Source organism: Prosopis cineraria, unplaced genomic scaffold (assembly GCF_029017545.1).
Source record: "Prosopis cineraria cultivar Desert tree isolate PC_DT_omini unplaced genomic scaffold, ASM2901754v1 PC14, whole genome shotgun sequence".
Lineage (NCBI taxonomy): Eukaryota > Viridiplantae > Streptophyta > Magnoliopsida > Fabales > Fabaceae > Prosopis > Prosopis cineraria.
Window position 1 is genome coordinate 19,824,141 of NW_026555345.1, and position 18,940 is coordinate 19,843,080.

Genomic DNA, 18,940 nt, shown 5'->3' on the forward strand with positions numbered 1-18,940 from the left:
TCATACCACACAACTTGGATTAATGAATCATAATCCATCCTAATGGTCCATATATTAAACCATCCATTCATATAGTATCACTTAACCACCAAAACCATTTATTAGCCATCACCAGGCTAATTTCTAAATTATATAATTTTTAATCAATTAAAAAATTTCACTTAGTGTCACCAACTTTCACATTAGCCCTTATAATGAAAACCAAACCTTAATTTAAATCTTATTGGGCTCAAATGGAAAAATTATAACTAAATCAATAGATTTAAATCATTGAAGAGTAAAACCCAACCTCTTGGGGGTTTGATTTGTGCCAAAAACACCTCTTTTCATCCAATTATCCACTCAAAACATTAGAACACCATATAGAAACTCAAAACATCCTCCCTAGAACCCAAGGAAACTAAAGCTTATAAAAATAAAGCATTTTGGATCAAATTTCAAAAAATTTCTTTTTCCAAAATTGAGAAAAATAAAGAAGGAGGGAAGAGGATTGAAGTAGGGAGTTTACCTATCGTGTAGTCGAGCTCGCAATAGTTACAAAGCCTCCTAGATTTAAGCCTAACTCTCTATCTTTCTCTTCTCTTCTTCCTCTTTCCCTCTTGTACGTTTCCTTTATTTCCTTTGCATTTTCATTTCTATTTTCTACGTTCATTTGGCTCTTTAAAAGGCTGATCTAATTCATTGGGAAAAATTACAAGAAAGGGCCCAACATTTTTTATTATAGCACAAAAGCCCAGGTCAACTTTGGTAATTTTTCCATAGTTAAAAATCAAATAAAAACAAACTTTTGCTAAGAAAAATTCAAACTCTGAACCTCTATCAAATTATTCTAAATTTTAATTTAATTATAGATATTTTATTTTATTTTTTTAAAATAAATTCGGGTCTTAAAATTTTTGAGATGTTACACATAATCTTCTCCCTTATGGGAAACTTATTTTCCAAAAATGTGGCATTTTTATATTTAATTTCAATTACTGTTCCATCATCTTTTTCCACCAATGAAACGTAACCCTTTAATTGTTCAAAGTATCTTATAATTAAATCATGTTAATGTTATCCTTGACATTAAATGGGCAAACCTTAACAATTAACTTTGTTGACTCATAAATAGGTTTGACTCAAGTTATAGCAGTGTTTCCCTTTGAGTAATAAAGTCATAACAATATTTCCTTTAAAATAATTAAATCATAACAATATTACTCTTCATGTTAAGTTTGAGTTAGCAAAAGTTAATGATCAACACTTGACCATTTAATGTGAGGGGCAACATTACTATAATTTAAATATTTCAATTGTGATATTGCTGTAACAAAGAGTTTAGAACACTTAGAGTTCCTATGAAAATAATTCAGGGACAACAATGGATCTTAATCCAATCATCAATTCAATATAATTTATAGTGAGACATCACAATTTTCTCCATCTCACTAGTCATGTTTGATTTTACAGATCAATTCAAAGATAATAATAGAAAAATATTATTTATTTTCAGCCAAATTTGCCATTATTTCAAACTGCAAGTTCTATCAGATTAATGTCTCTAAGATATAATCACTTTGAGCATTTCAAATTTTCAACCTAAACTTGTGCCTTATTGAAAATGACAGCGAATTACTATTCGTTGGATTTATTTAGTAACATGATTAGCCCAAAAACAAGTAACAAGTTGAGGGGGAGAGAATACTTCAATTTAAATCTTGACTTTTGCATTTTTAATTATGTGGGAGGTTTTGATGATCTACGCATGGCGATTATACTATCAATATATTTGTTTGTTAATTGATATTTGATTAATTTCAGCCATTTTTAGAATGTGAAAACTTTTTTTGCCAAAAAATTTAAAACTTCTGATGATGATAAATTGAAAAAAAAAAGTTTATCATGTAAAAATTTGGGTAAACATAACTTTTGATCCTTATACTTTACTCACATTTTGTTTTTGGTCCCTATATTTTTTTTTTTATGTTTTAAGTTCCTACTTATTTTTTATTATTTTTAATCCCTCAATGAGTAAATTATAGGAACCTTAGAAGAATCCAAAATAATAAAAAATAAAAGTGTATGGACCTAAAACATTGAAAAAAAAAATATAGGAATCAAAAACAAAATGCGAGTAAAATACAGGGAGCAAAAGTTATGTTTATCATAAATTTTTTTAAAATTTTAGTGAATATTGATTGCTCATTTACTTTTAACATTTAAAATCTTGAGAGAAGTGCTAAAAAATTATACTCCAATAAAATTATGGAATTATATCAAAAAATTATATATTTTTTAAATACGACATCTTGGGTGAGTTTTTTTTTTAAAAAAACAAATTTAGAAAAACTACTTTTAATGAGATTTGATAATATTTGAATCTGACCTAATTAAATAGTCATATTAAAAGAAAACATATTTTAAATCGTTTTATTTTTATTATAAGACATATTTAACTATCCCATCAAAATTAAGAAATATGATTATGAGGGGGCACAATTAATATTTTAAAACCCAAGAACAGGGTGTAAAAATGTCAAAACTTATGATTTACTCTTTTTATTAAAAAATATAAGGTATTTTTAATCAAATCTCACCCCCAATAAAGTAGTTATTTATCTTTAAATTAAACCTATTTTTTCATATCTATCTCTATTTAATAAAGTATTTCACCCTAAAAAATATAAAGTAATTTATTTAATATGGATGTTTTTGTAAAAAAAGGTAATAATTATATATTAAAAGACTCAAAATGTCTTACATTTTGTAACATTTAATGCTAAAAAAATGCATTATATTTTTTATCGAAGGGAGTGTAATTCAAAATTTCAAGACCATAAATGAAAAGATATTAAAATTTGTATACCAAACTTTTAATATTTCCCAAATTGAGGGGTGCATTTGTCACCTAACTTAATGTGGTTATGCCACTAGTACAGTCATTAATTTCCTCTAAACATAAAATAAATTCTTGATTTTACCCATATTTAAATATAAAATTTTTATATTTACATTATATACTTTCTCATGATTAATGACAATAAATAAGGATAATATTTAAAATCTTAATCAATATCTTATCAAGTGACTCATAACAAGGATAATCCATTTTTTTTAGTAGGTGTCTTATAATAACTACGTATGTATTTTTTTTTAAAACATTGACAATACTCCTTCTATTCAATATTATAAGACATTTTTTGATCAATCAAGATATGATTAATAAGTTTTTTTAAAAAGCCCTTAATTAGGGGTGTAATTGAAAATATTTTTTTAATTGAAACACCCTATTAAAGAAGAGTAAAGGCTAAATTATACATTTGGTCCTCTAATTTTATGTAAGGTTTATGTTTAATTCCTTAATTTTATAAAGTATCTTTTTAATCTTCTAATCCTAATACTATTAGTTTAAAATAGTTATTTTTGTCCTAATTATTATTATTTTAAAAAATTAAATTTAATACATCAATATTTGAGAATGTTTTGTCAATACTTAAATATTCATCGTAGAAAGTTTTTGTTAATAAAACTAACAATGTTTAAGTTAAGAGACTAAAAATATACTTTATAAATTACGGGACTAACATAAAACCTTGCATAAAATTAAAGGATTGAACGTACTCTTTCTGTTCTAAATTATAAGATATTTTTAGATAAAATTTTACATACCAATAAACCTCATTAAATACACTTAACAATCTTATTTTTTAAAAATAAAAATATAAATTTTAAATAATATCCTTCATTTGATTAACTTAATCTACACTTAATTAATATTAAATAGAGAGAGATAAATGATAATATTGAAATAAGCTTATTTAATAAAATATTAATATTCTCAAAATGTTTGGAACGATAAATCTCTCCCAATATTGTCTTATAATTTGGAATGAATAGAGTATACTTTAATGAAGAGTAAATAAAAAAAAAAGTGTGTGTGATTTAAAAGATAATTAATTAATTAATTAGAGAGTATAATTTAATTAAAAAAACTTTATAATATTCAAGGAAAGAAGAGCCACAATTCACACTCACGAGCTATGGCTCTACTTTGGGCTAGAAGAACACATCCGTTGGTTTTTCGAACATGAAAAATCTTAATACCCATCAATGCAGTGACCAATCCAAGTTGCCTAATCAAACCCTTTCTCCTTCTTTCTTAGCATTATCTTCATCGCACTTCTACTCTTGACAGAAATTTCACGTGTGGTTTGCTTCAACATGACCCAAAACTTACCTTCTATGACACCACCAAGCATTCCGTCTCCCCCACCCACATTCACATATGCCATGCATGGGAGAATGACCCAACGCTGAGGCTACCCAATATGGGGTGCGGACGGTGGGCCCCACACTTTGGGAGCGTAACTGTAATCCGTACGTGTGGCGTGCTGCTTGCTCACTGATATTGTTTATAAGATAGATAGTTTTTTTTTTTTTTTTAATCTTTTCTACAAGTCAATTTATGGCAAATTTTCTTACTTCACCTCCATTAAATATTAAAAAAAAATTATTATTAAAATATATATTTAATAAGAGTAAAGTTAAGAAATTATTAAATTTTTAGACAGAATTAATGAATTTTAAATTTTATTTTAATAAAATATGTTAAAAATATATTATAAATAGGACTAGGATAGTATCAATGAGTATGGCGGATCAAATAAATCCAAAAAATTTTAGGTCTAAATTTAAGGATTCAGACATTGTTTTTACCCCAGGCTTAAACTAATCGAATGGGGCTGGTCCAATTTTCTTTATTACTAAAATAAAGTTAACTTTCATTTTAACTTTACCACAAAAAAAAAAAAACTTATCAATTAAAAACGCTTTCCCTTGTCTTTAAATTCACACTCCTAAATAACATTTCAGTGTTTCAATGACGGTTTGTTTTGAACTGTTTTTTTTTTTTTGGGAAAATATTAAGAAAAAATAAACACAAAAGATGTTACTTCAAACACTTTTACTTTTACTCTTTCAATGTTAGGTTTTACATTAATAAAGGTAGAAAAGATCATTATAGTACTAGTTGCTTGAAAAATTTTAATTTTTAAAGGTAAAAATTGAAATGGGATTCAAAAAAGCATATAATTTTTTTAAAAAAGAATTGAAGTGTTCAAATTCGCAGAATAAGCTCAAAATTCTAAAAGTATCAAAGGTCAAATTTGACTGTACAAGTCCTTTTATATGTTCAAGTATCTTAAACCGACACAAATTAAGTCTGATCTGAGCAGACACAAATTAAGTCTGACCTGAGCAGACACAACCCTACTGAATTACCGACTTTCCCATTGACCTTGGCTTGGCGTCTCTCTGACTTTTGGATGAATCTACTTAGACAAACCACAACAAAGGACCCCTATTTAAGGATGCATTTTAAGTAATATTAAAGAAACCAAACAGATCATTTAAACGGATATATCGTCAGGTCAAGTCACGAGTTTAATCAACCACTTGTTAACATATGATAAAATAATTAAATCAAAAAAATTATCACATAATAATAGACATAAGAAATGAAATATCAAATCAAATTATTAAATAACGTAAAAATAAGTTTAAATACTTTAATTTCACGATCAGTTAATAAAGCTCACTCACTAATAACAAACTCCAAAGCATTGAAAGTAAATTCCTAACTCATAATAACAAGGGTATTTTTGGGAAGAAAATTGAATCTGATCTTTAGAAACCCGGTCCAATCCACTTTCCAGTTCAACTCTAATTTTTAAATCCAGCACATTCAAAACACTTTTTTTTTTTTTTTCCTTGCTAACACCTCACTTTGCTTTACACAGTGGAAATGGGTTTAAACATGAAACTGAGCTGTTTATTAGAATGGATAACAGTTGAACTGGTGGGACTGTTCAATCCTGTCCTTAAAACATTAGCTTTGTTTTTTTTTTTCTTGGGCAGTGGGGAGAACAAGAAATAAACAACAGTTCAAACTTCATGAAAAAATAATTAGCATATCACCAATGTTCTTCGTTTTTTGTTTTTTTTTCCAAATATGAGGCTACACAGAAAACCGTGCAAAAATACAGCTAAAATCATGTCAATGTATAAAAGATTTCCACATTCAGGTGATGGGATACCAATAAAATGGACGACTTCAGAGTTTCAGCACTAATACGTCCTCCATCAACCTCGTGTTCTTCACTAACACTAAGGAGACGAAAGCAACATACAAGAATTCAACAGATTCACATCATCACATGATAGTGAGAACAAGTAATTTCAATTACTCATACAGTTGAAAGGTTATAACGACGAACATGATAAATAACTTCCTTCAATTCATCCTGGATCCTGCATACAGAAAGTAGGCTATATGGATAAGGAAAACAATAATAGATATCATTGTGGGCAAAAAAGTCTCAGATGAAATGTCAATTTCGCAGTTGTTTTAATCCCCACAATAGCACAAGCCTGAGCAAAGAATAGAGAAATTATTTGATCATTATATATAACAAGCCCGTGTAAACACAGAAGCTGCCTGAGCCTGAGCCTTGATTTATTAACCTCAACATTTTTCTATAACAGCACATTAATGCTACAACAAAATTAGGGAGTTCGCAAATTCAATTCTTTCATAGAAAGAAAAACATAGCAAAGGTTTTAAAAAAAAAATTCTAAATTATAATTTCCATCAATTTTGTAAGCTCCAAGGACCAGTTAGCATAGATGCATTCAAAAATCCCCCACAGGACTCCCCATCAGCTTCGCATTGACAAGCTTGGCATACATGACACATACATTCCAGCCAGCAAAAACTTAAAAAGCCTCAAAACATTTTGTTACCAACATCATTTTTGGGCACAACTAGTGCAAGACATGAAACAAGGATGCATTAAAGGACAAACAGCAGAAAGAAAAAGCTGTTGTAGAAATTTCAGATTCAGACAGTTGATGAAACAAATATCATGGTATGTCAGTGTTTTACCTCCAATGTAGTTTTAGCTTCCTCATTAAATGTTTTGCAAAGAATTTCATAACTGCTCTCAATCCCTATCTGCACAAGGTATGATATTGCAAATTATTAGAGTAGAAAATATATAAGGTGATATAGGTAGCATTATGCCATTATAACAGAAAAATAGCAATATACCATTGGATTAACTTTTGATGGTGACATAGTTGATATGTTATATCTGCAGCACATAAATAACAATTCGATGATTAAACAGAAGACAAATGTAACATGGAGAAGAACTGGGAATTATAGCTGAAAATATAGTTAGAAACGGTTAGGATTCACCCACATATTATAACAGCAAATTCCAGTTAAAAATGATCAGGACTTCCATAGTTCCATGGATGGGATAGTTCTAAGTAAATGTCACCTAAGAGCAAAAGTAGTACTACAAAGACATGTCATATTACAAGATGCAGAAAGAATTGTAATCACCGAATTGTCCAAAAGGATTCCTGCATATAGTTATCAGGTCAACAGAGAACATAGTTATTTCTGAACCTTTGTGACTTGAATATGGTCAGCAATAATCCTTGACAACAAATCAATCTTTCAGTTATCCACAATTTTTTCCTCTAAACTAGCCCTTATATCATTAGTCATGCTTTTCGTCAAGATTCAAACATCTAATTTATCCTAAGATATGCCCAACTCATTATTAAAAAAAAAAAAATGCAGTATGACAAACTATATTTCGATGAAATGTTTCCCCCTTGAAATATAATTCATGGAGCCAACAAGAACAATGGTGTTATGATATGACCAACAAACAGAATCCATTTTCTTCCACTCTTTTCAAATTCGCTAATTAGTGATTTCAGAAAGGAATATAATTTGATGGCATTCATAAGCCATACCTCATCTTATTTATATAGAAATTCATAGCAAACAAGTTTTCTTTCTGAACAGTTAGCATGACAGCACCCATACGGTTCTGCAATAAATGAGGAGAGCAGATCAGGGACTGCAGTCCTGATATAATCATGTTCATCGAAATCTAATAAGATAAGAAAAATGCCTGCATATTGAAATGGAGATGTAAAATCCCAAGATATAAAATGAAAACATTGAATATATATGATCCAAATCCCACCATTAAAGTATATGTAATATCTTCTTTGATTTTGGCATCAATATTGAATTTTGACCATTAACTTGTAATCTGATGCTTACTAATTACTCCTCTAAACTTTCACCAAAGAACATTCCTCTGACTCTCTATGTGCACGTGTGTGTTAGGGGGGAGGGGGGAGCGAGGAAAAAAAGCATCAGCACCTTGTGGGCTATTAGCTCAATTAGTTGCATTAAAAACTTTCCAAGTCCTTTTCCCTGGACACGAGGCTCAAGCTGTAATTCATACACATAGAGCACAGGCATGTCTTCTTCCACAATAAATCTGTAATGTACAAATCCAACCAAGGGGCCATTATTTTCTAAACAACTAGTTGAAGTTTTTCCTGCAATTAACTCCATTGTCTTCTTATTAAAATTTGTGTTGGCAATGCCCTCCTGCACAAATATATAACGTGCTTCTGGAGCAACCATTTCTCTGCGCTTCACCTTTTCTTCCACTAGCCACTCAGAACCATAATGTCCTTCCATGTTTTGCTGTAGTTAGGGGAAAGAAAAATTAGATACATTTTCCATTTATAATGAATAAGCTAATTGCAACACTGGAGTTCATACTTAAAAAAAAAAAAAAAAGGACACACAGACAGGGCCATGAACAGGAGAGAAAAAGACATTTTCAAAAATATTGAAGTTTCAACAAATTGGAGAACGGGGAGGGGATTATTGACAACTACTTCTACCTTGAGGAGATTTTGAATGTAGTTCTTAACAGTAACGGACAATTTATCTCCACGCCCAGATTCCAAATTCACAGACAGACCTAAACATAATATTGATGTGGAGGGTGCCAAGAAGCACAGAAATGATCAAAATGTGAAACTTGCTGAGAGATGAGGAAGTGAAAATGTGATAGAATCCACAGGTATTTCAAAGAAATTTTAACACAGAACAATAGACAAAGATGGAAATTGACACAGAACAATGCTCCTTCACCGAATCACAATAATTAATTCACAAAGAACCACAATTTAATTCCAAAACAGAAAACTAACAATAGAGCCACACAAACAGCAGCTGCACAGAAAGAAAGACAAAAACAGATACAACAGATCCCGGACAGCATTTGAGAGGTTAGCATTCTCTCCAGATCCCTTTTGCTAATTTTTCCATACTTCCTCCAGTCACTTTGATGAAAATTGTTGACTTTGGGGGAGATTTTATACTAGAAAAGGAAAGCATCCCAGAGGAAGGCAAAATGCGCCTCACATATACTAGAAGGAAGAAGCAGGCCCAAAGAGGGAAAGAGGGTGAGCTGGCAGAAGGCAAAATAGGGAGGATTTCATGTAACTAGCTTTTTCAGGCATGCGCACACACAAGAGAGAGAAAGATGAGAATACTACAAGTTTCTAGTTTCAGGTGAGAGTATCCTGGTCTCTCAAATGCCAAGAGGAGGGCATGCTATGCATCCGTTTTGATTCTTCTGTTCTGGAATCCATTTCTAGTACCACATACAGGAAACTAGATCAATGTAACTGTGCACGCCCATCCCATTGGCCAAGGTCTGGAATTGCCACATAAATAATGGTGAAATTCAAGTTCCATCACACTTACTATTCCACTATACCTTCTAATTGCCAGTTCTCCTTTAACTTCCAATTCACCCCCTAAACCAACGATAATTAAGACAGTGATTATTCTTTTTTTAATTGCTCACAACTATCTCCCTATTTGAGGCAATCCTATTCAAAGCATGGACGGGTACTAAATATGAGCACCTCTCCAAATAGGTTTGCCACATTGTGAGCGACTAGCTCTTTTTCCTAGACCCAAACCCCATTGGTGAGAGACAGTGATTATTCTGAATTTCACTTTCTCCTCACTTCATCTAAATTCCTTTGACTCCAAATTCTCATGTTAAACATACCAAGATATCTAACAATATGCAATGCAATGTGAAAAACAGAATGCTAAGAGACTGTTTAACAGCAATAAACCATAAATAACAGGAGAAAATCCGTATAAGGCAAAAAACTCCAAGCTGGAAACCAAACTCCAATGAAACAACTATTTACTAAACAAACATATTTCCTGGCCTGAAATTTATTTAACAGACATTCAAATTTGAAACTTAGAAGATCGTAAGTAAATTAATCAAACTTCCTGGTGATAAAAGAATTTTGATCATTATATAACTTCCTTGCAAATCTACAATCTAAGGGAGTGGCCTTGTAATTTAGGAATGAATAGTTAACCAAACACAGAATGAGTAGCATTTTTCTGAAATCTGGGCAATAGTTTTGTTCCCTAGTTAAAAGTTTTATTGAACCAGCATTTCATCTATTATAATTGTCCCTTTTTGTATCATGAATGATCCACTTTTATATAAGTAAAAGTCACCATAGTTTAATATGATGAGAAATATCCATTTAATCACACAACCAAATTAGGTTTAATGATAATTACAACCATGAATAACCACTATTTTATGATATGCACAATTAAAGTACATTCCAATTTCTTACCATTTCTGTCATAATGGTGAAACAAGGGGGAAAAAGCAATATGGTCCTTCACAACATATGCTGCTTTAATGAGTTCTTGAATGGCTTTCTTCTTGGCAAGAATCTAAAAAATGAACCATGGCATTTCAGAAACCACAAAAATATGAAATGGATTAAAGATGAATAATGGGTTTACCTCTCTCCGAGTAACCATCTTTAACTTGTTTACACTATCATTGCCAATGTTCCTAGAACAACTTGCATGGAGTCTCTTTGACTCCATAATGGCTCAGCACTGAATGGCCAAATCTCACTTAGAATTCATTTGCTTGCACCATCTGATTCGGACCAACAACCACAAGATTGAATGCACTTAACCTGAAGAATAAAACTGATACAAATATGCATTGGTGCCAAAGAAGATGCTCTACATTATGATTATATTGTACATATACAGAGGAATAACAACTAAATTGAAGTCTTAACTGACTAACTTAACAAGCAAACAAACTCTATTACCCTCACCCCCTAGGGGAATCTAAAGCAAGAATATCAATCATGCAAACCCAGCCTGGAAAGTAAGGACAGAAATGGAACACAACAAGTGGTGTAGTGATGAATCACTTCAGCAGAAATTAAGGACAGAAATGTGGCATGGACATACATCAACTAGCTGAGCAGAGGAACAAATATGTAAGAGATGGATGACTTTAGCTTGCAGCTCTTTTGCAAATAATGTGACAATCAATCTCAACATGTTTTGTCATCTCAATGGTACCATCGGCTTTATACTTGATTTTATAAACCCATTTGCAACCAATGAGTTGCTTGCCAGGTGGAAGTGACACAAGAGACTAATTCAGCTTAAGTTCTCTAATTACAGCAGCCATAGCATTATCCATTCATCATGCTTGACTGCCTAATTATAGGTTTTGGGTTCTTGGTGAATGGTGAGTCAGGATAGATAAGGTTAAGCCTTTGTGATAAGAGGGAAAATTAGTATAAGAAAAACAGACAACATAGGATAGAGATGACCTCTTCCAGTGGAAAATGATCGAGCTGAGGCCTAAAGTGAGCAATGATACTCCAGCAGATCATGATGTGTTTTGTACTTATGTGCGTGCATGAATTTTTGGATTGGTGGTGGTGAAACTGAAACAGTGGGAGATTCTGGGGGAGGTTCTGTTATTGTAGGGGAAATCAGTTGGGAAGGATCAGGAAAGTCCAAAAAGTTTAAGGTCTGTGGTAATGGAGTTGTTGAATGCTCACGAGAAAAGGGTATCAAAAGGAAAATAATGTTCATAGAATATGACATGTCTGGAAATGAATCTGTTTTCGTTGTGTGGAACCTTCTGTGCCAGTTTTATGACCCAAAAAGACACTTTCAAGCCCAAGAACCAAATTTGGATCGATTTCAAGATGAAGCAGAAGCAAAACACAAGGAACCAAAGACTTTAAGATGGTTAAATGTGGTTTCTCACTCAATAGCTCAAAAGGGGCAGAATTTCATAATAGTGGAGAAGGCAATCAGTTGATATTGTAGAGTGCATGAGAAATAGAACAGAACCAATATGGTTTTAGGGAGTGAGATTGAAAAAGTAACGCTCAAGAAACATTTAATATGTATTGATGTTTTCGTTCCCCAGTGCCATTTTGTTGAGGAGTTTCAATGCAAGAACTTCAGAGTAAAATATCTCTAGCTTCATAAAAGATCATGAGAAATTTATGGCCATTATCCAAACGAATAACTTGTATTTTGGGCCATTACCCACGCATATTTAGAGAAGTCATCAACAATGGCGAAAAAATATTTAAAGCTGTGAACAGAAGGAATAGCAAATGATCCCCATATGCCAACATGAACAAGGGAAAAAATTTTATTGCTTGTAGCGTGCTTAGAAGGAAAAGTCAATTTTCTTGGTAACAGAGATGCCAGAATAAGGATGTAAAAGAAGTAACAAGAAGCTGTTGAAAGCATCTAGATGACAATGCTCTTTGAAACCGTAACAGTTCAGGCATGTGAAGTTAGAGAGCAAGACCCTGGTCACCAACAATATGTATAAGAACCTCGAAATAATCCTCAAATCAAACTCAAAGCCTAATCGTAACCTATCCGTCAAACAGGGAAGACCGAAACCTCCATCGTTAACCCTTAACACAACTCAATAATCTCGTTGCTTACCGGTTTTAAGCCGAAATCGAATAGAAGATCGACTGCTTCTCCCGCGTTGGAGGCTTGCGGACTGACGTGCGACAGAGCGTTTTAAGCCTTGGCCGGAGAAATGAAATGGGCCCGACGTCAAACGGTAGCCATTCGCGCGATTCACGAACACGCCCCCCTTGCGACAGCGACTTCTCAGTTCTGCGTTCGGGTTCTCTGCGATCTCTCGGCCCTCCAGTCTCCTCCCAATCGGGTTATGAGGGTAACCCGGTTGCTAAGCCCATGGCCACCATTGACTCGGTGACTAACCCATACCCACCACGAGCCCATCATCAGACAAGCCCAGACAAAACCCTTCAATCAGCGTATCTAGTGTAGCGTCCTCTAGGCCCTCAAAACAACTTTCAAAGCGTGAAATGGACGATTGAAGGCATTAGGGGTTATGCTACTGGTGTGGCAACAAGTACGGCAGCGCAAACCGTTGCCGAGATTCGCAGGTCTTCTCCCTAATTGTTGAAGAGCAGAAGTATTTGAAAATGCTCAAGAGGAGGTGGCACCAAAAGAAGTCTTAATTTTATATATATGTTTTATTTTCCATCTTTGAACTAATCCTTGAGGACAATTGATACATGAGAATAAAGAATAGTAGGAGAATTGGGGAAATTAAAAATAAAAAGATAATTTCAATATTTAAACATGTTCTCTACAAATAAGGGCTCTAGGTTATGATGGGGCTTTGGTAAATGAAAAATGAATTAGTCTGTTTCTCTCTGCCTTCTGTCTGCCTCTTCTCTCTGCCTCTATTATCTCCAAGCCAAAATATTATTCCTTCCATTTTTAAATATAAGAAAAACTATCTTATATTTTTTTAATTTTTATTTATAAGTAAAACTATAAATTTCAAAAATTATTTATTATATATATTTTTTCAAATTGTCCCTCTTAAATTGAATGTGTATTTTTACTGGATAAATTTATTCCATTAATTACAGAATTGAATTTTAGATATAATTATTATACTTAATCAATTTTCTTAAATTTCATAAATTTGTTATTTTCTGCAATATTTGAAAATTGAGAGAGTACAATACAATTGAGGAGAAAAACTAAATACAGGGTAAAATAAAGGGAAAATGACAATAAACTTTTGCCAAAATATATAAATGACACTTAGATCTCTCAAAATGCTATAATTTCTCTAAAATCCTTAGGTATCTTTTTGATATTAATGATTTTAATTTAAATATTTTTTTACAAATTTAACATTAATTATATATAACTACCTCATCAGTAATTTATAAATATTACTTCAATATTTTACAATTATAACATCACATATTTAATAATTAAACTGTAACATTCTAAGTTTTAATTCAAAAATCTAATTGATAATTAAGGTTAAATTAGTAAATTAGTGAATTAATTAAGTTAATCATGTTTTTGGGTTGTTAATTGATATTTTTGATCATGGATAGCTTTAAGATTGGGCTAAGATAGAAGTTGGATCGAATCAAGTCTGAATGGCATGAGGCAAAGTGAGAATTTGCTCACTGTACCACATGTCACGGCTTATGACAAAGTTTCAACATTATAAGAAAGCTTATGTTTTGGGAAGCTCAAAGGAGAAAAATAATATGCTTTGCTAGGGCTTCAATTAGGGTGAACTTGGAAGCAAATTTGGACTTTCAAACTTTTGGGTGAGCTTCCTACTATTCTCTTCTACATCTCCATCTTGTTTTTTGAGAGATTTGGGAGTGAGAAGAGTTTATATGAGTTGGAGAAGCTAAAGATCCATACTTAAAGGCTTGCATGTAATTTTAATAGCCTAATCTAAGTTTCTCAGACTTAAGACAAATGGTTTTATGAAATGTAGTGGTTGGAGGTTGGAATTTGATTAAACCCTAACTAAATTTTAGGGTTTTGACATGGGACAAATTAATTAAGTGTAAGATTTAGTTGAGAGGGAGTTAGAGGAGATGGGGTGAGTTGGTTGTAATTTTCAATAGCTCAACTATGGAAGTTATGGATTTTGAGTAGCTAAATTTATTAGAATTTAGCTAATGAGTACTTATATTAAGTTAATAAACTAACATATGGTACTTTATATTATAAATTTTGGTAGTTGGGAATTCCTCGAGGGTAGCGAATTGATAAGAGCATGCGCATAGGGTAACCCTTTTTGTGCTAAAAAGATTGAGGTAACGAGATAATCTATGTTATTTGTTAGCTAATAAAGTTGTTTGCAACTGGATGACATGTGCATATTAGATAATTTATATATTTGTATGTATGTATGTATGCATGTATGCATGCATGCATGCATATGTTTTACAAAATTGGGAAGTTTTTTTAGAAAAGAGTAAAGTTACATGATAAATTGTGAATTAAGTAGGAGTTATAAACATCTACTATATATATGATTTTTAAAAAGCATATCATGACATGTTTTCAACAAAATATGTGGTGAAATGATACTGGCTGATAAATATGGGATGATTAGTACCAATCTAAATATATGATGAAATTATATGGTTATGTGGTGAATTTTTATGTATGATCTAGTGGCAATATCTGTTGAACCCTAGTGTTGATGATTACAAAATAAAGAGAAGTTTGTATGTTACAGGTTATTTAATCTTAACTAAAGTTGATCGGCTTAACATTAATCTACACTAACTAAGTGTAAGCTTATTTGTGTAATAGAAATTCTTCTTTCTAAGTACCTCTCCCTGAGTTAAGTATTTGACTTAACTATATATTTTGTGTGCTTGATGCATCCTGATACAATCTTATTCTGGAATTGTTTCTAAGTGTCCTTTACACCGGTACTGTGGCCTTAGCATTGGTGCTACTTGAATTGTTTCTTCAACTCCTTATTTCTCTCTTGTTTCATTTGCCATTTAACACCAGTCCTACTGTTCTAACACTAATGTTACCCCTTTGTATCTGTGCAAATGATTTTCTATCAGTTGATCACTCTTCTTTATACTGGTACTTTTTATATAACATCGGTCCTGTTCTTTACCTGTGTCTTTATCTAAGTTAATATAACACTTGTGCTATCCAATAGCACCTGTACTAAATTATGAACATTATCTGTGACACCAGTGCTAATTGTATAGCATTAGTGTTGCCTCTTCTCTTCTTTTGAGAGGACTTTGTGTTTATCATGTACCTTCAGTGTTATTTTCTCTAACACCAATGCTAAGTTGTCTGTTTAAAAATATTCTTTATTCACTAAATATTGTTAAAAATCTTTGTCTTTTATGAAGATAAATAACACCGCTACTGCCCGAATAATACCTGTGCTAAGCTTGTTTAGCAAAGCTTTTTCATCACACTAGCACCGATGCTGACACTCTATAACACCAGTACTACCTTGCTCTCTCTTGCTCCATTGTTCATGATGTTTTTTAATATCACTGAAACTCATCTCTCAGCCTTTCTTTTCATCTGCAATCAATTATATTTATTCTAAATCCTTATTGAATGATATTCAAACATAATTGTTTCTTTGAAGTAATTCATTTTGCTTATATTTTCTTGATTCATCTCCTTTGCCTTTTATTACACTGTGAAATATAAACTTTATTTATTTTTGTTAGAAGCATTTAATATTTTTAGCCATTACTGTGCGATAAAGGAAGTCTCTACTGTAAAGTACTATTCTGTTATGTCATCTATTAGAGAACCTCAATTAAGCTCGAATATCTAAGGAAAACATGAAGGAAAGAAGGAAATATAATACAAGCAACCTTCAATGGAAAAATTTATAAGTCTAATGGATCATTTATGATTCTCAATTATAAATAGACTCATTTATGAAAATTGGGTAGAAGAATGAAAAAATATGAGCCAACAAGAAAAACTTTGTGATTGTTTGAGCATTAAAGTTTACCTACCTTCTGTGCATCATTTATTTGTTAAGAATTTCATTGTTTATATATCTATTCTTAGAGAGAGTTTAAAGTAGTGGTAGTTCATTCTTGAACTTACTCTGTTCACCCTTACTTTCCATCCTCAAAATAGAGGAACTTAAACTCGAGGCGCTTAAAGGGATTTATCGTTACCTTTGTAGGGGGAGAATTTTTGAATTATTGTGAAGTTTGTTGATGTATCGAGGTAACCAAGAGCTTAGATTAATCTTGGTAATATAGTTAAAAATCTCAAGAGGTTCTTGGGGAATGGACATAGACTCAAGTGATAGAAGTTAAATTGAGATAAATCATTCATGTCAAACTCTGCTCTTCTACCTCTTATAATTGGTGATTTCATTCCTTTATTACTTTGATTATTACTGCAAAAAATTTTTTTATAATTTTTAATTAGCCCAATTCACCCCCTCTTGGGACATTTACAATATCATACTACATAAGCAATGAAAATCATGATATGGGTGAGAGTTCACCTTGGAAGGAGAAATGTAGTAATGAATCCATATAGTTTATAACTGCTCCATAAATGTATGGACAGTTATATTATGCATTCCACATTCTTGAAGAGGTTTGGGAATCAAAGAATATGTGTGTCCCCTAAGGAGGTTTGGGAGAATCCATGTATATGACAACCTAATTATGGTATTAGTGGAATCTATACTCCAGAAGTGAGGGAAAGCCTTTGGCAGGGTAATCTTCTACTGGAGGTGGACATATAAACCAAGATGGATTGATCTAATGTTAAAGCCAATGGATTCAATTGGAAGTAGAGGAGGTCTAGATGGAAATCATAATCATACATTTTATAGTGGTGTTATGATTCATTACATATACATGTGATTATGTATCTTTTAAAATTACTTATTTATAGGTTTTCATGTTAATTAACAATATAAATTATCTTGGTTATTGAGATTTTTATTTTAGCTCGTGGTTACTTTTTATAGGATTAGAGATGGAGAGGAGAAAAGGAAAGGAGCCTGGTAAAGAGTAGCTGGTATACTATTAGAAATGCCCTTATTTTGAGTTTTGTGTCCATGAATGTATATGTAATTATATGGCTACCAATTAGAAATATCCTATGTTTTGTATGGTACTTGTATGAGTTGTGTAATTAATATTTTATCCTAGTAATGTATGTTTTGGGATACATGTGCAAGGGTCAAAATATTAAAGCAAGTACTAAGTTGGTATAATGCATATATGGTTGAATTGCACTTGTATTGTATATTGTGATATTTTAACCTAACGTGTAAGTTTGGAGAAAACATTATGAAAATAGGCTAAAATAGGAATACTAGTATATGTTGTGGTGATAATTTGGCCAAATAGTGACTATACGTAAGCATGTTGAGATTGGCTTTGTTATGTAATATTAAGGTATTAGGTGGCCAAATCTTATATTTGATATGATATTATATGATTACTTGTTTAATTAGGTGTATATTGGTCCATTGAATTTGGTCAAGTCCTAAGTTAGGCTAATGTTATGAGGTGTGAGATTTTAGCACTTGGATGTACTAAATTTGCTTTAAAATATGACGTTTAGCATCCGGGTGTTTAAAATCCCTATACAATATCAAATCACATTAAAACATATACTATTAGTTAGATTATCGGCACGCATCTAAAATTTGCCTTAAAAAGCTAGCATGATAGCTTTTTACTGTCATGAAATGGCATGTGTATCGTGGCATGTTTGCGTAAGCTATGGTGCATGGCATAAGAGCCTAATTGCTCACTCTGTGTCACATGTCATGGTATATGTGCCAGAATGTGCCAAAAGGGCATTTTTTATCCTGTTTTCTTATGGTTTATTCCAATTTGTATTTCATGGTTCCTAGTTTTTTAAATATTAATAAGTTTGATTTCAAACTACATGTTCAAAGAATTTTTAAGATCCCAAATGTTTTCAATTATATATTAAATATTAAATTGATTTAACCCTTATGTGATACTGGTTAATTTAGGAGGATTTAATAGCTCTTAATCTCCATTGTATGTTTATTGATTGTAGTGATTTATAATAATGTCAAGATAGACATTACATAAACTGATTATATGTTATTAACAAAATTTAACACTAATTATTTATAATTACTTTATCAGTAATTTACAACTATGACTTCAAGTTTGATAGCTATAACATGTTCAATAAGTAAGAGTAGTATTGTTTTTTTACCTCAATTTCAAATTATACTAAATTCTCAAGGGATCTTGCAATGATTTTTAAATTTTGTGAGACTTATTTATAAATAAAGTTATTCCATAAGTTCTAATGTTGTGGCTAACTGACAATAAATTAGTCATTGAATTA

The 18,940-nt window shown here is 31.7% G+C and overlaps 1 protein-coding gene across 3 annotated transcripts; it reads right to left on the reverse strand.

Moving 5' to 3' along the window:
- Positions 1-5,931: 5,931 nt before the first annotated feature.
- Positions 5,932-12,979, reverse strand: LOC129293588 (uncharacterized). 3 transcript variants are annotated; one of them, XM_054931638.1, is made up of 9 exons: positions 12,710-12,979; positions 10,724-10,865; positions 10,549-10,651; positions 8,767-8,846; positions 8,231-8,563; positions 7,813-7,889; positions 7,091-7,133; positions 6,926-6,994; positions 5,932-6,291 (listed from the first exon to the last, which is right to left on the reverse strand). In XM_054931638.1, the coding sequence occupies exons 2-9, from the start codon at positions 10,808-10,810 to the stop codon at positions 6,280-6,282; spliced, it is 804 nt and encodes a 267-aa protein (XP_054787613.1). In that variant the 5' UTR covers positions 10,811-10,865; positions 12,710-12,979; the 3' UTR covers positions 5,932-6,279. The 3 variants fall into 3 exon arrangements, with proteins under 3 accessions (XP_054787613.1, XP_054787612.1, XP_054787611.1); XM_054931637.1 differs by having other exon boundaries at positions 10,724-10,905; positions 12,710-12,975; XM_054931636.1 differs by having other exon boundaries at positions 10,724-10,918; positions 12,710-12,974.
- Positions 12,980-18,940: the final 5,961 nt, after the last annotated feature.